At 44.5% G+C, this 20964-nt stretch overlaps 3 protein-coding genes across 5 annotated transcripts; 2 read left to right on the top strand and 1 right to left on the bottom strand.

Annotated features, from left to right (window-relative positions):
• The first annotated feature begins 3088 nt into the window (after nt 1-3088).
• On the top strand, nt 3089-8246 carry tmem276a (transmembrane protein 276a). Its single transcript, XM_028958334.1, has 4 exons — nt 3089-3428; nt 4362-4475; nt 5223-5360; nt 7358-8246. Exons 1-4 carry the CDS (start codon nt 3089-3091, stop codon nt 7600-7602), a joined length of 837 nt encoding a protein of 278 aa, XP_028814167.1. The 3' UTR covers nt 7603-8246.
• Nucleotides 8247-11697: 3451 nt separating this feature from the next.
• fibina (fin bud initiation factor a) lies at nt 11698-13109 on the bottom strand. Its single transcript, XM_028958829.1, has one exon. It carries the CDS (start codon nt 12870-12872, stop codon nt 12228-12230), a length of 645 nt encoding a protein of 214 aa, XP_028814662.1. The 5' UTR covers nt 12873-13109; the 3' UTR covers nt 11698-12227.
• Nucleotides 12693-20510, top strand: slc5a12 (solute carrier family 5 member 12). 3 transcript variants are annotated; one of them, XM_028958824.1, is made up of 15 exons: nt 12738-13812; nt 14511-14576; nt 15028-15079; nt 15218-15285; nt 15657-15811; nt 16319-16459; nt 16624-16753; nt 16955-17043; nt 17304-17416; nt 17834-17901; nt 18328-18414; nt 18729-18904; nt 19350-19453; nt 19776-19900; nt 19975-20510. In XM_028958824.1, the coding sequence occupies exons 1-15, from the start codon at nt 13396-13398 to the stop codon at nt 20122-20124; spliced, it is 1941 nt and encodes a 646-aa protein (XP_028814657.1). In that variant the 5' UTR covers nt 12738-13395; the 3' UTR covers nt 20125-20510. The 3 variants fall into 3 exon arrangements, with proteins under 3 accessions (XP_028814661.1, XP_028814657.1, XP_028814658.1); XM_028958825.1 differs by having other exon boundaries at nt 13404-13837; XM_028958828.1 differs by having other exon boundaries at nt 12693-13812; nt 19776-20109.
• The last annotated feature ends 454 nt before the right edge of the window (nt 20511-20964 follow it).

Below are 20964 nucleotides of genomic sequence, written 5' to 3'. Positions count from 1 at the left end.
ACTTATTGCACTTTATTTACATTAATATTACATTTGATTTGCGTTTTTAATGTATTTGACAAATATATTAACTGCCAGATTGTGTTTCAGAAAAAAAGACACAAAACGTGGACAAAGACACAGTGTGGTAATAAAAAAATAAAACACACAAATGCACGTTGAATGAGGAACTACTCTTCTATAAGATTCAGTTCCCACTAGAAATCCTACTGCCTATTTTAGGACATTGCAAACATGAAACATCTATCTATCTATCTATCTATCTATCTATCTATCTATCTATCTATCTATCTATCTATCTATCTATCTATCTATCTATCTATCTATCTATCTATCTATCTATCTATCTATCTATCTATCTATCTATCTATCTATCTATCTATCTATCTATCTATCTATCTATGCACATTTGAGTGTGCATGAGTGATTAAATGTGTTTTCGCCACAGCATACTAAACTATTTTCTGCTGGCACAGGAAGTCAGTTACATCTGCTCAAGCATAGTGCTTATTGCACAACTGCCCCAAGGACGTCTTCACAATAACTGTCTTTGCTCTATCCATCTGAGAAAGGGACATCCTCACCATAACTGTTTCGGTGAAGCCTATCTGAAGCGACAGCAGAGAGAGGGGGTGAGGGTGAGAGTGAGAGAGAGAAAGAGAGAGAGATAAATGAGTCTGTTTTCACAATCCACTGTCCTCTAAGATGGAAACCTCTCTGCACCTTCTACACAATGCAGAGCTGTAACTGTGGAAAGGGGTGGGGCTGAACGGGTTTGTAGGTCAGTGTTGAGGTCTGTCGTGAAATACAGTGATTTGTACGGTGCTTCGTCTCACCGGCTGATCGATAGAAATCAGCTTCATCCTGGTTCACATTAATTCCACATATGACTCTTAATGTCAAGGTCACACAGATTCTTCACTTGGAAGCTGCTCTCTCCCAATGTACTCACTTCCCCATAGTCGGTTTCTAACGTAGTCGGGGCCAGTGTTTAACCCAGAGGTTAAGGAAGCGGCCCCGTAATCAGAATCAGCGCCTGTCATGGCTGCCCACTGCTCACCAAGGGTGATGGTTAAAAGCAGAGGACACATTTCGTTGTGTCACCATGTGCTGTGTATCACTTTTTCACTTAAAGCAACATTTTCACTTTTATTTATATTGTCCAAAAATAATGTTTCACAGGAATTCAACTTTACTCCTATAAAATATATTAAACTTTACTACAGTCCACTAGATTATGTTACTTGTTCAGCCAATAAAGGCTGAAATAGCTCTTTTGGTTCATCTAGCTATCCCGGTGGGAAGGTGATTTTTCATCCTATCATGATGGTTGAATCTACAGCTCACACGCAAATCACATCATCTTTCTCCAAATGCTGTTGCTGTGGATGATTCCTTAAGATGCTGAGGGTAAAACAAAAAAGGTGCACATTACAAATCAGAACTTAATGTCAACATTTATTTACGTTAAAAGGACAGTTTGCACACTGGCACCATAAAATAATTCAACATGGTTCAAACAATCAGCGAGAGGGTCTCGATTACTGGGTGGTTTTGTGTGCAGAATGACAGCCCATTGTCATGCACTGCCTCTTTATCTTTCAGGGCATACTTCCTCCCAGCCTCCAGCCATGAGGGCCACAGCAACCACAATGAGCCGCCAGGACCTGAGAGCACCAACCAGTCGACATAAGCATATTCAACCACCCGGCATTAAAATGATTTTCTCTTCTTGACACTGTTTTTAATTTAGAAAACAAACCAAAGAAAAATGTTAAAGAGTGTCTTGTTATTTTATATTGTATTTTTTTGCCAATCAAAGTAAGAGGTCCACACGTACAGTACAGGCCACAAGTTTGGACACACCTTCTCAATCAGTGTGTTTTCTTTATCTTCATGACTATTTACATTGGTAGATTCTCACTGAAGGCATCAAGACTATGAATGAACACGTGGAGTTTTGTACTTAACAAAAAGTGGAGACCTGGCCTCCACAGTCACCGGACCTGAACCCAATCCAGATGGTTTGGGGTGAGCTGGACTGCAGAGTGAAGGCAAAGGGGCCAACAAGTGCTAAACACCTCTGGGAACTCCTTCAAGACTGTTGGAAAACCATTTCAGGTGACGACCTTGAAGCTCATTGAGAGAATGCCAAGAGTGTGCAAAGCAGTAATCAGAGCAAAGAAACTAGAATATAAAACATGTTTTCAGTTAAGTACATAACTCCACATGTGTTCATTCAAAGTTTTGATGCCTTCAGTGAGAATCTACCAACGTAAATGGTCATGAAAATAAAGAAAACACACTGAATGAGAAGGTGCGTCCAAACTTTTGGCCTGTACTGTACTGTAATGTTGAATTTTTTTTTGATATGCCAGATAATCTCTACGTTCAAGCGACCTCGTTTATTGTTCACAAAGGAGTGACGTGACCATTATAATGCCCCCACCAGCAAGCAGAGCAGGACTACAAATCACGGGACAGCTCTGTCGCCATCTGCTGGCCACGTACGGGAATAAAAAATAAATCCCGTTTTAAATAAATATGGAAGATTCGATCTCTACCGTTACACAGGGTCGTCTAAAAAAAAACATCACTCTAAATATGTTTAATTGTAGGGCACTAGCGCTTTTAGAGGCAGGCGTCCTGGTCGTGCGTAATTCCATTCTTCCCCTTGCGTTTTTCGGCAAAGGGACCGTTCGTGTTTTTTACACACTGTACTACAGCCCCCTCCCCCCCCGCGCCGAGCGGGATGCTCGTCGGTATTTTGCTTCACAGCTGTCCGGACGAATCCGGAGAGGTTTCATCAGCTGTCTCCCTCTGCAGCATTGGCCGTCGTCACTGCTCCGCACGGGCAGCAGCTCAGGTGCCGGGGAGAAGAGGGAAAAAACATGTCTGTCTCGTCGTGCTAAAAGACCACAACACGCCTTTTTTTTACTACTACTATTATTATTATTATTATTAATAATAATAATAATATCGCTGTTGATGTGTTCTTCGCTTGGCATCGTTTAAAATGACATGGGCGTTCGGCGCGCCGGGATCCGGCTCCGCTCTGAACGCCGTCCCGGGGTAAGAGGCGCGGAACATGGCCGCCATGAGGATCCTGACCGCCGCCGGCCTCCTGCTGGCCCTGTGCGCCCTGGCGCTGCTCGCCGTGGCCGTCGGCACGGACTACTGGTACGAGACGGACGCGCGGCGGCACCGGGAGCGCTGCAAGAAGTACGCGAGCAAGAGGAACGACCCGGGCTACATCTACATCTCCAACCAGAACCTGCCGCTCCGGACGCGCCCGGCGCGGGCCGAGCGCGACCTCGCGGCCATGGAGTCGCGCTGCAGCCGCCGCTTCAACTCCACCGCGGCGGGCTTGTGGAGGAGGTGTCACCGGGAGGGCTTCGACCTGGAGAACGAGGACCTCATTTTCAAAGGTGCGCCCGCGATCACAAGTTGGGGTTCGGTGGAATCCACGGTTTTCGGTCCGCAGCCGCATGCTGAGGAAATAATAATAATAATAATAATAATAATAATAATAAAAACTATAAACGCCCCGCGTTCCGGCAACTGGCATGGTATTATTATCAGGGTATTTGGGGGGCAGAAAGGCCTTTAAATGGCCGGGATATTTTTTTTCTTTAGATGAGATTTCAGATTTGAATGAAAGCAAGGTGCTGAACCGCGTTTGGAGAGCAGCTGGTTTTTGGGGTAGAACGCGCTCTCCAAGGTGCTGACCGAAAAAACGCCTCACGACCCCCCCGACGCGCGTCTTCTCTTTTATAAAAGCCCGAAACTGCCTGAACACCAGCATCAGCGTCTAAACAGCCTACAGAAGCCACGACCGTGGACGTGATTTCGTCCACTGTATTATTCTACAACAGCGTAGCTGACTGCGTTTGTCGGCGGCGAAATAGTTCCCGAGCGCCGTCGTTCGGGCGGCAGCTGCCGCGAAGACGTGGCGGAGGGATATTTAAAGTGAAGCGTCCCTTCTCAGCCAATCAAGATGCAGCACAGGTCAGAAACGCGTGGACTGAATCCTCTTCATTTTTATTAGTCTATGCACACACCTTGCGTATAAATTAGTGTCCAAAAGCTCCAGATTTCGATTAAAGTTGTAATATTTATAATAATGTTTTCAAAGACTAAGTACAGTTTATATTTATCCAGACCAACGTTGCTTCTTGCACTTGACAGAACAGGCATGGCTTTTAATTTCCTGTATTTTCTGGCATAAGCATTCTTTTGAGTGCACGAGAACATGGCTGCATTTGTATGGACAATTATGCATGAATGTGATGTTCATATTTCACGTGGCACTTTTCATGGGGTACTGAGACAAGTTTTTACCCGTTATCACTTCTGCACAGGTTTACTGCAGCGCTGCACCCCTGTGAAATATTACTACACCTCATCAGCCGTACCCCAGAACCTTCCTCTCAACATCACCAAGACCATACGGCAGGACGAGTGGCATGCTCTCCGTGAGTTCAAAATGACCAGTTATTACATTTTTTAAAATAGATTTTATGGACAAACATTTTGTACAAAAACTCGTAGAGGATTTGAATCATTACTACAAAATCTAGAACAATGAGGGTGCAAGATAAACTTAAAAAGCAAGAGGAAAAGAACAGAAAGTAAAGCACACAGGCTATAAGACAAAGCAAACATGGATCAGAACAATAAAAACTGTAAGATTTATGTGAGATTTTAGTTTCGTAAAAGAAAGGAATTAGTATTTAAAGGATTTTTCTTTACTGTTTCTTCAACAGTGTGTATGATATTTACCTAAAATAATGACTATATTTATCATGAGACCCATTGATGTATGTTATCCATGTAGAAAATAATATAAATCAAGACATGCAAGACAATTTTTTTCCTGGTTTTCTGGGTTTTCCCGACCACCGTTGGCATCACTGACGCGTCCGATAGGTCAGATCGTGAGTTTTGGTGAGGCCTTCGGCCTCGCCTCAACTCCCAGGTTGCTGGCTTCAATGCCTACCCGCAGGGGGCTAACAACCTGTGGGAACATAAGACTAAATGATGATGAAAAAGAACACAGGTCCACCTCAAATAAGAAAAAAAAACTGGGTAAACATTAATAATTATTTTGAAGTAAGTTTCGTGTAAAAACACCGCTCTGTGAGAGTTAAAATCTTGGACCAGATATTACATTTCGATGTATATATTGACATTGTTGCTGGACTTTCTGCCTTGTTTTAAAGACTTGCAGCGGATGACTGCTGGATTTATTGGCATGGCTGTTTCCATCATCCTCTTCGGCTGGATTATTGGCGTACTGGGATGCTGCAAGCATAATGAGCTCATGCAGTATGTGGCTGGCCTGCTGTTTCTGATGGGAGGTGAGATCGACCCCACCACAAGATGGCAGCAGAAGGGCATTAAAAAAGAAAGCACTAGGCATAAGACCAATGATTGAAAGTTTAGGGTCATTTAGAAAGGCCAGGTTTTGTATGTAAAACAATTGTTTTGCGATTTGAATGTACTGATAGTGATGGATGTTCTGCACACATGTAGAGAGGAGGTTTTCTCAGCAATTATTTGTCTCAAGGTCCAGTGGAATTTTGTGCTTGTTAACCCAAGTCTTTCATTGTCACTTTAAAGATTCATTCATTATAAGAAACCCCTTTTGAATTAGTTTACTAGAGGTGAAAAAACTAGCATTGATTAAAGAATCAATAAAACAAATTCACATTAGTACAGTATCAAGTGCATCAGCAGATTTCTGCAATTTGCCATCTTGATTTACACTGACTTTGTAACATATATGATAATTCCTACCCGAACGCCTGATGAAAATTCCCAGAGCGCTGATGTCAGGCCACGCCCCTATGGTTACCAGCACCTGGAGTTGTCCGGATGAGTGGGTGCGGGCAACAGCGCACGGGGTTCCGGTATTAGACACTGAACCGCTGACTGAAGGGAGATGCTGTTGTGCGGTTCTATTTGAAACAGGTCTTGGGTCGGAGTTGTGTTTGTGTATGCAGGTGGTGGTGTGTGGAGTGTCCCCGAGTGAGTGTGAACCTTTCCTTTCCCGTTTCCACTTCCCTTGTCCCAAAGCTGAATCCTCTGTGTTTGTCCGTCCATTTTAAGTTAATTAAATATATTTGTTACTGTGCCTGGGTCCTCCCCTATTTTTCTTTGACACACACAAGGTCTCTAACCTCTTTTGCTGTGTGTCATGACACTGCAGTAATGTAAAATGTTACATTACTGAAAAAAAATAATACAAATAATACAGCTTTCCCAAGTGGCCAGGGTTTAGCTGTTTTTTAATGGTATATTCTACCCTGCTTTTCATCGTGCGATTCTGAAGCTGTATTTTGACAGGATTTTCAAACTCATCAGCAGAACTGCAGGTTAGGTGCAGTGTCAGCAGCCACCCTGTCATCACATGCAAGACAATACACACAAAGGTACACACAGGGTACAATATTAAACCTATAGGTACAAAACTGTCCCCTTCAGTTGATTGTACCTGAAAAAAGTACAGGACAGGTCCTTTGTGATACGTGATTTGGGAAAGTACGTAGTTGTACCCATTAACCTGCACCACATGGAAATGATACCAATTATGATATGATATGATACCAACAAAAATGCTTGTAAATTGCTAGAATCCAGCTGCACAATAGTGATAGAATGGCTAGGTGCTCTGACCAATTTTTTCAAAAGAGGCTGATGTTTGTAAAAGATTCTTTTTTCACAGAAGCGTAACACAACAAAGGACAAAAATACATCACTGAAAATCACATGAAAATACATCACTGACAGAAAAAAAAAAAACACAGACAGCCAGACGTAGCAGCGTATATCTCAGTGGACTAAGACTCTGTGCCTGTGAGTTGAAGGTTGCCAGTTCGAGCCTAGCCTCCCCACGTCTGTGGCTCCTTATGCAAGGTCTTTAACCCCCAGCTCCCTGGTATACAACAAGTGTGCTGCCCTTTGCAGACCACTACATCATATGGATATGTAAATATAATTTAAAATTCCAGTCATGACAGGTACACAGTTGTGCCTTAAATGGTACAGATAACTAAGGTACAAAAAAGTATGTGCGAGGACATTATTGTTCTTTAGAAGGGTACTGGTGCGTACTGGTCCAGCGACAAGCATTTTAACCCATATAGGTACAGTGGTACGTCTGTGTGTATGACTATGACACTACTATATATATATATATATGTGTGTGTGTGTGTGTGTGTGTGTGTATATATATATTCTCTACAGTAACACCAGTCTGACACCTATTACCAGCTATAGCTGAGTTTCTAAATAAAAATTAAGCCACGTTGATTCAATTAAAATTGTGTTTTTTTTGGGTTTTTTTTTAACGCAGGGACTTGCTGCATCATCTCTTTGTGCACGTGCGTTGCTGGGATTAACTTTGAACTCTCCCGTTATCCGCGCTACCTGTACGGCCTCCCAGAAGACATCAGCCATGGCTACGGCTGGTCCATGTTCAGCGCCTGGGGCGGCCTGGGCCTCACCCTGCTGGCCGGGTTCCTGTGCACACTGGCACCTTCCCTGCACACTCCTCAAAGCACAGTGCACAAGCCCAGGCAGGAAAATGGCATTGTGTGATGGGCACCCCGAAGCTCTAGCAGAATCGCTGAAACTAAAACAATTCATATATAAAAAAAACACACACACACACACACAAAGCTGGGAGGAAACAAAGGGGAAAAGAAGAGGAGGCTTGAGAGGTGCTTGTTTACAAAAGCCCACGTGAAGCAGAGCATCTGCTCCGTGTGGATGAGCTGTGAAGTGTGATCTTTACTATGGTGCTCTTTCTCTGGCTTTCTCCTCCTCGTTCGGTCTCAGTCCCTAAGTCTGTTTCACGCCTTTGTTCTTTGTCTCCATACCTGGTGATCGGACCGGAAAACAGTTTTAGAAAAGTACAGTTGAAGCTATCCATTCATGTAAACCTCTTGTCTGATGTTGCCTGCTGTGTAGAAAAAAAGAAGACGTTCTCCAGTGACTCCTCATGACGTTATGACATTTGTAGTTAGAATTTAAGGACGGGATAAAAATAAAGAGCACAAATGGTACAAATGTAAATGAAATTCCTTTCTAATGCATTATGTATTAATGCCTAATTTTATATGAAGGATTGGAACCTCATATAAACAGGGGGAACCTTTGATGTGATGCAGGCCCATGGGTCATTGTGATGACACAAATGTATACATGTTCTGTTAAGAATAAAGAAAAATTTTTAATTCAAAGAGTTTGATTTTTGAATATAAACAATATCTATTTGTTGTATCTTTTGACACATTATTATATGTCGTATCTCAAAGCCAAAGCACTATATGTAAACCACAATGTGCCATTTGCAGTGAGGAACGTCTCCAATTCATTCCATCTTCGAACTTTGTTGTAGAGTTGGACGGATGGTGCTCCATGTTGGCCCATTTCAGCGATTGCTTGAGTTCACTACATTGTGATTATTCAACGTATTGGTGGCATTGTAGCAATTTAAAATAAGTTTCCTTTTCTATTTGAATGAATGCGATGACACATTCTGACATGTTTGGTTATTGCACAATCCTGTGCCAGCATCTGGGCCACCTCTAGTGTCACTTGCCACTGTGCACTGTCTATAGTATCTGAAGTCCTACCTACTAAACTACCAACACATATCACAAGGGGGCGCAGTCTTTACTAAGAGCCCCCCCCCCACACACACAAGCTGCTACTTATCTCACATGTACCTTCTGCAGCAGGGCTGGTGCATCCGTTGGAGTAAAAACTCCTCAAATTCAACCTTTTTTTACGTCCATAACCGAACAGAGCTAATTAGCAGCAGGAAGCACTTATCGGCGAAGTTGGCAGGGGACGCCAGGGGTTTATGATCCAGAGTGAAGGCGTCCCCGCGCTCGGCTGTGGTTGAGGGCATGTGGCCGCTCTGTGGCAGCAGCCACTGGGTGGTTCTCGCAAATTAAAGTCAGTTCCTTGAAATTCCTGGGCGAACATTTTGCAACAGAATGACACGCTGTCTCGTGTAACACACGACCAGCTACGTTGTCCGGCCGCAGAAGACGGCGTCAAAGGTGCTGTAGGGGCTGGGGGGGTTCAAACTGTAAAAATGTACAGCACAAATAAAAGCGAAGTAGCTTGCTGAAACCATTAAAGATCTAATATTACACCAGTGGCTGTCCATAAAAAGGGGAGACTCTTGTCCACCGCCCCTCCCCCACTACCCGGAGCTTGTTGATGCAGTCCACCTGCAACCAGTAGCTGGAATGGCTGTCCCCACTCTGCTCTCCCCTCCCCCAACACACACACACACACACACACACACACACACACACACAGCATTATTTATATTTGGCCTTGCATAGACTGCACAGACGTGTCCATGTTTCATGTGGTGTAGCTGTTGTCCACGAGGAAATGCTCCTCGTATCTGCATTATTATGAGCAACATATGCTTGCTAGAATCTGTCTCCTGGCATCAGAGTCTGGCAATGGGCAAAAAAGCACAAATGCCTGGTGCAGCATGCAAAATCTCAACTGTGAGCAACTCAAACGTTGCAGAGGAGCGTGGGAGGATCCCACTCTCTCCCACTTCCACTCTGACGTTAGGAGCCGGGTTCTCCAAAGGGCCGAAGGGAACCGTCCTTTTTTTCCCAGCAAACACATCAAGCCGTCTTCATAAAAAAAAAACACATTCACTTTAAACAAACCATAGGCCGCTAATGAAACATGACAGAATGAAGCAGTGGGGTGCAGTTATCGTCAAAAAAAAACCTAATGAGGGCGACACTGAAAGAAAAAGGCGGAAAAAAAACACATCAGCCATGATTTCTGGGGGTCCTTTTCAACATTACATTTACACACTGCACATCCACAACAAAAAGTGGAGACCCGGCCTCCACAGTCACTGGACCTGAACCCAGTCCAGATGGTTTTGGGGTGAGCTGGACTGCAGAGTGAAGACAAAGGGGCCAACAAGTGCTAAACACCTCTGGGAACTCCTTCAAGACTGTTGGAAAAGCATTTCAGGTGACGACCTCTTGAAGCTCATCGAGAGAATGCCAAGAGTGTGCAAAGCAGTAATCAGAGCAAAGAAACTAGAATATAAAACATGTTTTCAGTTATTTCACTTGTTTTTGTTAAGTACATAACTCCACATGTTCATTCATAGTTTTGATGCCTTCAGTGAGAATCTACCAACGTAAATGGTCATGAAAATACAGAAGAAACATTGAATGAGAAGGTGTGTCCAAACTTTTGGCCTGTACTGTATATCAGTATAAACCACCACATTTAGACAAGGATCACACAGCAGTGATCTTTCTCTGGCCTAACAGAGACACCAATAAATGTTGATAATAGTAAGGCCAGAGAAGAGCACATTTCTCACATGTAAACCCAGAAACGATCTGATGTCTCAGATTTAATACTTGGAACTGACTTAAAATGCATTAAATTGCCACTTTCCCCCTCCCCGTCATTTTGGTCTATACACATTGTTCCAGCGGCTTTAAATAAACCGGGCTGGAGGGCTTTATAAATATTTGTGCTCATAGCTGGCTCTGTGGCCCTGGGCTCGCTCAGCGGCCGGGGGAACGTGCCGATGACTTTATTAGAGCTAAGAACAGCTCCATTACTGCTCACCAGGCTCCTGTGCGGCCACAGAGTGCTGAGCCGAGGAATCCGCCGGGTTTCCATCCTCGGGCCTCAATTTTAAAACAAAGTCGCATTCACTTATTACAGGCGGATTCTGTAAATAGCTGTTTTTGTGATTTCATTTCTTTTTTTTTTCACTTGTGGCTCCAGCGCGTGCATTAACGCGGAGATGGCTGGAGCAGATCCCTTACAAAGCGGCGGTCAGCAGCGCTGTTTGGATTGGGGTCCCTCAGGGGAAGAGGGGCTCTGAGGCGAGCCAGACAGAGGAAATCACGCTCGGCCTCACCCGCTGACGGCTGATCTCGCCTCCCGTCCCAGCATGCAATGGGGGCATTATCCTTTTAACATCCTGTCACGCTCAGCTGCTGCTCCTCTGAGGGCGCAGGGGTGGAATTTATTATTTTTTCCCTTTTTTATTTAATTTCTTTCGTGTGCCAACCAGGAACTAACCAAATGGGGAAAATAATGGTGCTGTCCTCCCCTGGTTTAAGAGTTAAAGAAGTGAAACTTTAGGCAAATGGCAGATGTCTGGACTTGATCACCCCAGATGAGTGGAGGGTTGAGAGATGGACGTACTTAGCAGTTTGGTAACAGAGCCTCTGTTGACACAAAGTTCACTGGCCCCTCCCGTCTTCACTTATGCGGTAGGTGTGGGGATGTTTCAGTTTGCTTACAAAAGAAATTCCTCGAACCCAGTAGGAACGTTTTTTTTTTTTTTTTTCAGCCTTCGGGCAGAACTTAGAGGAAATTAACCAAAAGAGAGGCAAGAACTAAAAAAAAAAAAGCCAGCTATGCAACATTAATTACACAGCACACACAAATAAAGGGCTTTTAATGTTTCCAAAAATACAAACTGGTTCACGTTACCGCGCCTGACATTTCTTACAAAGGGACTTGGACCTCAGACAGCCGGTGCAGATTCCAGATGGACAGATCTGGCGACGCGGAGCTGTTAGCAAATTTTCTTCTGCCTTTGTCCCCCACCCCCCCCCTGCCTCCCCACCCACCCACACCCACACACAAAAAAAGAAAAATCGAGTAGAGAAAAGTCTCCAGATTTCCAGCTGGATGAAAGGGTGAAGTCAGAGGAGAAGGGCCGGCCTTGACCCAGATGGACGGCGAGTGGGGACGAGGACTCGAGCTGGTTTTCAAGTTCCTGATGAATCTCTTCCACGCAAAGCACCGAAAAAGTCAGCTCATTACAACCTTTCCAAATAAACATTCGATTATTATCATTATTTTTTTTTTGGAGTTGGCATTACAGAGCTGTTAGATAAAGTGAAGCCTTCTTAGGGACTCGAAGCCATCAAATGAAATAATAATAATAAAATATTGGGTGGTAGTCGCCTAGTGGGTAACACACTCGCCTGTGAACCAGAAGACCCAGGTTCAAATCCCACTTACTACCATCGTGTCCCTGAGCAAGACACTTAACCCTTAGTTGCTCCAGGGGGGGACTGTCCCTGTCACTACTGATTGTAAATCGCTCTGGATAAGGGCGTCTGGTAAATGCTGAAAAATTGCAAACGACACAAGCAGCCCCGACTCGTGTCCCGTGGAGAACGTGTGGGCTACACGTTCATGTAGTCGCTCTTCAGGCGGCTCAGCCTGGTCCCGTGGCTGCGGGCGATCAGCGAGATGAGCTCCTGCTTGTCCCTCAGGCCGGAGGACACGTCCGCGGTCTCCCGCACGCTGCTCCTCACGCCGTGCATGGGCGCCAGGAAGCGCCGGTGGAAGTCCTGCTCCTCCCGCTGCTCCGTCTGGCGGCCCTGCGCGAATTTGCCCTCCAGCTCCTCCAGCGACTTCTCCACGCCGACGAACGCCTCGCCGATCTGCGCCACCTCGCGCCGCAGGTACGTCCCGTAGCTGTCCTCGCCGTCCAGGTCGTGGGAGATGGTCCTGCCGATGCCCTCCAGCACCCGGGCCGCGTCCTCGATCTGCTGCTTGACGATCATGAAGTCGTCGCGGACCGCCGAGTCCCGGTCCTCCTCCACCGGGCAGGGGCTGCGCTCCAGCCACTTGAAGAGCATCTGGCACTTCTCCGGGTCCTCGGTCTCCTCGTAGTCCCCGTCGGGCACGAAGAAGTGGTGGAAGGTCCCGTTGGAGATCTCCGGCTGCAGGGGTCCGTGGTAGACGGCGCCGGACGGCGACGGCGACAGCGACAGCGACAGCCACCCCAGGAGCAGCGGCAGCGCGAGGGAAGCGGCCATGGCCATCTGGGCGCTCCGACTCCGGCGGCCGGTCGGTCGGGGCTCGAATTACAGCATCCTCCTCCTCCTACTCTTCCTCCTCCTCCTCCTCACCTATGGACGCCACCATCTCACCGCGTCCGCTCCTTCGCCTGGAATCGAACCTGCCCCGCTGTTAAACCGAGTCTGTACGAATCGACAGAAAATCGCACGACAGTCAGCAGCCTCTGCTGTGGGTGCGTGGGTAAAAGAAAGCAGTAAGCACTTCTGAAAACCACTGACGAGCCCCTTTCTCCGCGTTAAAAAAATGCATTATTAGTCAAACAGGGGGTTCATTTGATAATGAGTCATGTGAGAGGACAGAAGGTTCTGGGTAATTTTTAACACAAACCCATTATTACACTCATGCCCAATATCCCATAAAGGCCCTTTAAAGCTGAATCGGACAAAACTACTCTCACACACACACACACAAACACACACACACACAGATATACACACGCAATCCCTTAAACTGTAACCAAGCGTGAGGAGAGTTAATGTTTCGTCCATGAAAAAAAATGACCAGCGTTTGAAGCTCGTCAAAAGATCTGGGGCGTACAGTACAGCAGAAGACACACAGAAATCACTGTGTGACCATGACGTCCAGGGACAGCGCGATAAGAACGTTCCAGGTCTGGGACTATGCGGTCTTCGCCTGCCTGTTCGTGGTGTCCTCCGCCATTGGGGTTTTCTTTGCCGTGAAAGGGCGAAAGCAAGTCTCGTCCAAAGAGTTTCTGGTGGGGGGACGACAGATGACCTTTGGCCCCGTGGCCCTGTCCCTCACCGCGAGTTTCATGTCTGCGGTTACCGTCCTGGGCGCCCCGTCAGAGGTGTACCGCTTCGGGGCTTCCTTCATCCTGTTCGGAATAGCCTACAGCTTCGTGGTGATCTTCACGGCTCAGCTGTTTGTTCCTGTCTTTTACAGGTCAGGGATCACCAGCACATATGAGGTAACGATTTGACATATAGCTGCAAGGACATTTATTCTCAGACGTAGATCCTGGTTATTTCAGGGTGTTCCAGTGTGTCAGTATGGATGCATCATATCGCTATCATCCTGACAGTATGAGTAATAATTTGAATAAAAAAAAAACAAAAAAAAACCCTGTTGTACTGATGTTGGTTGGTAAACAGTTTAGGCCGTGGTCATATTCATTTGCGTAAAAAAAATCCTGGTCCACCCAGACAAGTACATGAACAGCAATAGAAGTCAGAGCTGCTTGTGTCCACTCATAAATCGTGTCCGGCTGGCAGACAAATGGACGAGTGGCAGCAAATGGACTGTGGCGTGTAACTTTACACCTTCAGGGGTGTAGTACATTTACATTTATGGCATTTATCAGACGCTACTTACAATCAGTAGTTACAGGGACAGTCCCCACTGGAGCAACTTAGGGTTAAGTGTCCTGCTCAGGGACACAATGGTAGTAAGTGGGATTTGAACCTGGGTCTTCTGGTTCATAGGCGAGTGTGTTACCCACTAGACTACTACCACCCCATAGTACTTTGGGCTGGATTTTCTCTAGACACTGTTCCCTAGGACCGCACACGTGCAGATAATTTTTTTTTTTTTTTACTCTCACTAAAGGTCCTGGTGCATTCCTGTTTTGTTTTTTTTGACAGTACCTAGAGCTGAGATTCTGTAAGGTGGTCCGCGTGGCTGCTACTCTCATTTACATCGTACAGACGGTGAGTGAGCACACATCCATGTACGCATTCAGTGCGACACTTGTGATGATTGTTACATCAGTTCAGTGCACTGATTATTATAATCATATGAACCTTTATCAAAATGAACAATTTACTTGGATCATCTTCAGTCACATTTCTTGATATTTTGCTTAAAACATTTGAGACCCATGAAAGATGTTCAACTGTTCAGTTTTTTTATGCTTATTAAAGTGTCAGGCCAGTTAAGATTATAATTAGCCTATTGTTTGTGTGTGTGCAGAACAATCTGGCTTGGCTCTGCACCCTCCATTTATATAATTTAATTTTCCCATTACACTAAGGCCATTGTCTGTGTAATTAAACAGGAATGGTTATGAAATACATTTTTGCATTAACGTATACAATAAAACACGTGTTGCATGTTTGCTGTGAAAATGAACCCGACTGCTATGCATTTGAAATGGTTTAGATCTTGTACACCGGCGTGGTCGTCTTTGCTCCGGCCCTCGCCCTCAACCAAGGTACTTTACAAATTGAAATATTTCTTTTTGTGTTTATTGTGGAGAGACTGATTGTCCTGCCTTTTAACGATACAATAGACATGCTCAGCCGTAATACTGTGGTATATAATTCAATTTTACATCGTTGCTCTCGCTCAGTGACAGGCTTTGACCTCTGGGGCTCTATATACGCCACTGGAATTGTCTGCACATTTTATTGTACTCTGGTGAGTCATTTTAATGAATTGTTCAGTTCATAGACATAATTAGAGGCTTTGTTGTCTCTGTGTTATGGGAAGGCACTTCTCAAGTGTAAAAATAAGTGGTGCTTCATGCTTTAATTAATTTAACAGTACTGGAAAAATGTTTATGTGAGAATTGGCAAAAGTCTCCTTCACTCATCAGCCGCATTTTTTTTAGCACAAAAACAAAGAACAAACTGTATGCATGATTACATTATATGCATAATTATGAACAAACCCAATTATTCCCTTTGAACATTAGTTGCTTCAGTCTGCAGTGGTACTGTGTCTTAAATTCTGACATGGGTCATTGTGGCCATGACATGATGCTTGTCTATTGGCCATTTGGACTGCAGGGAGGCCTGAAGGCGGTGGTCTGGTCAGATGCTTTCCAGATGGTGGTCATGTTGGTGGGATTCATGACGGTTCTGGTCCAGGGCTCTTGGAGCACAGGAGGGGTGAACAATGTGTGGCACACGTCCCAGGCGGGACAGAGGCTGGAGGTGTTCGAGTACGTGAGTCTATAATATACTCTCTAGGTGATAGTTTCATATGATCATTTATCAGGGGCAAAAAAGTGAGTAGATGATTCTAGTACGACTTGTGTCAAAGAAATGTGGAAATTTCATAGATTTTATTAAAATCTATTAAAAGACTTTAAAAATGTATTAAAAGTTTATTCTAAACACACGACATCATCACAATTCCACACTGAAGAGAAGCATTGAGAGTAAAGCCTAAAACAAAATGAAAAACACCCCACTACATCTCACAAAGGGTGCGATTCAGGAAACAGGAAATGATTTTGAACTGTCACAAGGGACTTGGGTAGCGACCAATCACAAACAAGAAGTATTGTCCCACCTTTTTTCCGTAACATTTCTCAATGGTCAACGTTTTTGTGTTATTTTTTACCACTGTTTATCAAAAAAATGATTTTCTAGAAAGTATAGCTGTTTTTACCCACTGAAATTATGCTACAGTAGATATCACATTCCATATCCCTGTCTTTACCCAGCTTTGATCCCAGTCCTCTCAGACGACACACATTTTGGACCATCACTGTAGGTGGCACGTTTACCTGGCTGGGGATCTATGGAGTGAACCAGTCCACTATCCAGAGGTGCATCTCCTGCAAGTCAGAGACCCATGCCCGCCTGTGAGTCCGTAATTCCTGTCAAACGGTAGCTCTTCGGTTCATATGGAACCCAGCTGGGCACCACGGGGCCTTTTCAAACTTGTCTTTTCTGTCTAGGAGGCGGTAGGAGCGGTAGCTTCTCGCCTTGTTTTTCTCATTCTCCCTCTTTCCGCTCGTGTCCCTAGAGCCCTGTACTTTAACCTGCTGGGTTTACTGGTTATCCTGCTGTGCTCTGTGTTTTCCGGACTCATCATGTACACTTTCTACGCTGCCTGTGATCCTTGGACCGCCCAGTACATCAAGGCTCCAGATCAGGTGAGTTTGTCAGGTGTTGTTGCTTCAGCTCTTAGGAAGAGATGAAACGCATTGGAGATGCGAAGATCACAGAAGCATCAGAATGCATCCAAGTCTGAATCATTAGTGAATGCTGTAAACAGGAATTTTATGGACATCAAAGATGGATGGTGATCCATCTTGGATCAGGCAGCTCTAATTAAGACCAGACCTTGTTCTTAGCTCATGCCCTACTTTGTGATGGAAATTTTGGGAGAATACCCTGGTCTGCCGGGACTGTTTGTTGCCTGTGCTTTCAGCGGAACCCTGAGGTTAGGAATATTATTCATTTTGCATTTCATTCCAATTAAATATTTTCAATAAATAAACTGTTACGATTTGAATGTTGGAGCCACATCTGGAATCTTGAAAAACAATAACATGCATTTTGTGGTTTATTGTGCAATTAGTTCACTAAACATACACATATTTTCATTTGTTATAAACAATAAAAGATTTTTATGAAATGAACTCATTGTATATTTGATTGCAGTTGCAGTTCTTCTGGTTTGACTTGTTTATTGTGTTCCAGCACTGTGGCGGCCAGCATTAACGCCTTGGCCACAGTAACTTACGAGGACTTAGTGAGTCAGTGTTGTGGGAACATCTCCAACCAGGCTGCCACCTTGATCAGCAAAGGCTTGTGTAAGAGGAGCGCTACTCACTTGGACAAAACAATGTGAAAGTGAAGTTAATGTCATTGTGAAACACTGCGGCACAGCACACGGTGCACACATCGCAATGTGTCCTCTGCTTTTAACCTTCACCCTTAGTGAGCAGCCATGACAGGCGCCCGGGGAGCAGTGTGTGGGGACGGTAACCTTCTCGTTACGGGTCCGCTCCCTTAACAATATGTCTGAGTTGATGCAGAAACAAAATGGTTAAAATTGTGTCCATGAACACAACACTTAACCCTGAGTCGCTCCAGGGGAACTGTCCCTGTAACTACTGATTGTACCTGCTTCTGATAAATGCCATAAATGTACAAATATACAAATATATAAGATGGGAAAAGTGACACATTTCTCAGAAAGTTGCCATGTTTGGTGTCTTCTCTCACAGGCGTTGTGTATGGAGTTGCCTGCACTTCAATGGCCATTGCTGCATCCCACATGGGTGGGATTGTTCAGGTAATGGTGTCCTTATTCCATGGGCTGGGTCATATTTAGCCATGGAATCCTGCAGGAGATGTAGGTTTCCACTCCTGCAAGCTCATGCTTGTGGGAAATCCAACAAAGATCATTGAACGCAGACCAACTGTTCAGAAAAACAGATGATCAGGAACCATGCCATGGAACCAATATTAAAGAATGGCATACCACAACATCTGCCCCCCCCTATGGTTTTATGGTTTACAATGAAGAGATGTCATTTTTTTCTCTGAGCCATGTGCAACTGTGTTCCCTTGGTCTGCGTTCTGTTAAAAGCCATGGATTCTAAATGTCACAAACCATTTCACTTGTACAAGACCTGGTACTTTTAGCTCGTCTCTAACTCGGTCACATCCATTGTGAGTGAGGTCGGCTCATTTTTCGCCTCCCGGCTTTGCTCCTCAGGCAGCCCTGAGTATCCATGGGATGTGCGGGGGTCCCATGCTTGGCTTGTTTTCCCTCGGCATTCTTTTCCCCTGCGCCAATTCCAAGGTCAGTTTAAAACTTAAGCTACATCCCATTACCTATGTGTAGCGCTTTTTAACATGAGCAACGCCGCTGAATACATATTCAGTCAACAACTTTGGGCATTAAGCCAATGCTTTTTTCGTCTGGCTGTAAATAGTGTGTTTTTGAGTTATAATCCTGTAATGCTACATTAGTGATGTTACAAATTTTAAAAGTACATGTATGCACGGTAGTAAATGCCTACTGAACTGTGGTATGTGTTTGACGGGAAACTGTTATTCCACTTAGGCCCGTATGCAGACCGCTGTGACCTGATCTCCATCTTCCTCTCTCTGCAGGGGGCAGCTGGGGGTCTGATTCTGGGAATTGCCCTCTCGTTCTGGGTGGGGATCGGTGCTTTCCTGTACCCTGCATCTTCTAACAGCACGCACCCTCTCGGCCTGAGTACAGAAGGCTGCTTCCTGGCAAACGCGACGTTCAATGCTACAGTGGCCACACCAATGCCACCATCTGTGTACGGCTGTCTTTCTTTCACGATCTTCATACTAGGATGTAAAGTGGTTACACTGAGCCCACGTATATTTACCATAACGTGCAGTGTAACATATCATTTAACAAAATGTCATACTAACCATACCAATACACACAATCTTAACCTTCACTACACATTAATATACAATATACAATAAATTTAGCTTTGTGCCATTTGCTGCAAGTTAGGTCGATCTTGATACCCTGTAACAAGTACACTGTAAATATGCAAGTAACTGTCCAGGGATGCACAGTAAATTTCACTGTGTGCACCGTGTGCTGTGCTGCTGTGTATCACATGTGACAATCACTTCACTTTATCTATTTTATTTGTGCACATGAATTGATTTAACATGAAGATATAACCCTGTAAATTATAGAAAGTCAATTATTTCTTTAAGTGAACTCACTGAATTTGTCTCCCACAGGTTGGTAGAGGCTGATTCCTGGTATTCCATATCGTACCTGTACTACAGTGCAGTGGGTTTTTTAGGGACACTTGTAGCTGGCCTCGTCATCACCTGCCTCACAGGTAAATCACTTTTACATTAGCTCTGGACACACGTATGTAAATGTATGAAAAATAGTATTAGTACATCATTAAAAAAACCTCTGAGATGCCTTAACAGATTTAGAACCTGTGCTTTAGTGGAAATATATTAGTGGAAATAATCTTTCTAAATATGTTTCGTTAGTGCTGTTGTAGCATTAAAAAGAGCCTAAGATCTCTGTAGGAACGGAGGCCAGAATAATTTGGAGAGTTTGTTACAGACTTTTTACTGGAAGAGATAAGCCTCCACAGCATATTTCTCATTTAAATGCATCAACTCAGCACTTTGTCCCAATGCACTCAGGTTGTACGCCCCCTGAAGACATCAAGCCAGGACTCATCCAACCCGTGTGTGACATCTTCTGCTTCTGCTCAGACAAGATGAAGCGGGAGTGCTGGTGTGGGGTGGACCATGAGGAGGAAAAACTGGTCAGAAAATTTCGACACACACATACACATGCATTCTGACACAAACGCACACAAAATTTCTTTCCTCCCCACAGGAATTGGAGAACCCAGATTTCATGCTGGCAGAAGGCAGACGCTGCAGTCAGGAGATTAGCCCGAGTACGATGGAAAAGAGACAAAGCATTGCCCTGCAAGACAAGGCCTACAGCAATGCTGGCTTTGTCTCAGATTCCCAGGCTTTTTAAAGAACCACGGATTTGGACGTTTAAACATCATGTGCATGAGTGTCATTGCTACGACTGAATTGTTGTTAATGTTTGAATAAGCCCCTACCTCAAATCTAATGAATATCCCGCTCATTTTTTTCTGCCTGTACCTCTCGGCCATGTATAAAATCTGACAGTACCTCAGATGGGAAAAACGTGTGGGAATAAAGTGTAATATAATAATAATTGTAGCATGGAACACTGCAGTTGGCCAAAGTGTATATTTAACTCCTTTAATGAATGCAGTCCAGAAAAGATGAAAACACCAAGTTAGACTTGTCTGTATTTATAGTGGGAAACCTTTCTACTGTGTGTAAATATTAACTTCACCATAATTCCAGATTAAAAGACATTCAGCCTCTTCATCTCTTTGTGTTTCCTGACCTGGATCTAGAGCATGCCATAGGTTAAAAGAAGCCACTCCTCCACCTTCCTCCAAAAGTTCAAAGACACGAGGTTCAAAGGTTTGGTGAATTGGCAAATCTACACTGGCCCAAGGTTGTGTGTGGTGTGTGTGTGTGTAATTTAATTTGTACAGTGCTTTTCCTGCCTAGGTCCACATGCTTACAGACTGCTGGAGAAGGCTCTACCCCCCCAAAGCCCTGATCCAAAACTGAAAAAGGGGATACGGAATTTCTTAATCCAGAAATAATAAAAACATGAATAATGTCACACGCTTGCTTACACATAGAAAAACACATAGATAATCCACGGAGAATTATAGGGGATATTTTTGCCATGCTATAGAAGGTATTGCGTGAGGACCTGAATAAAAGTGGCAATAATTTACACATATGGTTCGGTAGTAGATTTGCTCCC

This window comes from Denticeps clupeoides, chromosome 17, assembly GCF_900700375.1.
Source record: "Denticeps clupeoides chromosome 17, fDenClu1.1, whole genome shotgun sequence".
In the NCBI taxonomy this organism is placed as follows: domain Eukaryota; kingdom Metazoa; phylum Chordata; class Actinopteri; order Clupeiformes; family Denticipitidae; genus Denticeps; species Denticeps clupeoides.
Note: the sequence above shows the minus strand (reverse complement) of the source record. Positions and strands in the feature narration are given on the sequence as shown.

Coding starts and splice junctions, on each gene's coding strand:
- tmem276a (XM_028958334.1), top strand. CDS start 3,089: ATGGCCGCCATGAGGATCCTGACCGCCGCCGGCCTCCTGCTGGCCCTG. Junction 4,476..5,222: donor GGACGAGTGGCATGCTCTCC/GTGAGTTCAAAA, acceptor CTTGTTTTAAAG/ACTTGCAGCGGATGACTGCT. Junction 5,361..7,357: donor CCTGCTGTTTCTGATGGGAG/GTGAGATCGACC, acceptor TTTTTAACGCAG/GGACTTGCTGCATCATCTCT.
- fibina (XM_028958829.1), bottom strand. CDS start 12,872: ATGGCCATGGCCGCTTCCCTCGCGCTGCCGCTGCTCCTGGGGTGGCTG.
- slc5a12 (XM_028958824.1), top strand. CDS start 13,396: ATGAAAAAAAATGACCAGCGTTTGAAGCTCGTCAAAAGATCTGGGGCG. Junction 15,812..16,318: donor CAGAGGCTGGAGGTGTTCGA/GTACGTGAGTCT, acceptor GTCTTTACCCAG/CTTTGATCCCAGTCCTCTCA. Junction 17,044..17,303: donor GCTTTCAGCGGAACCCTGAG/GTTAGGAATATT, acceptor ATTGTGTTCCAG/CACTGTGGCGGCCAGCATTA.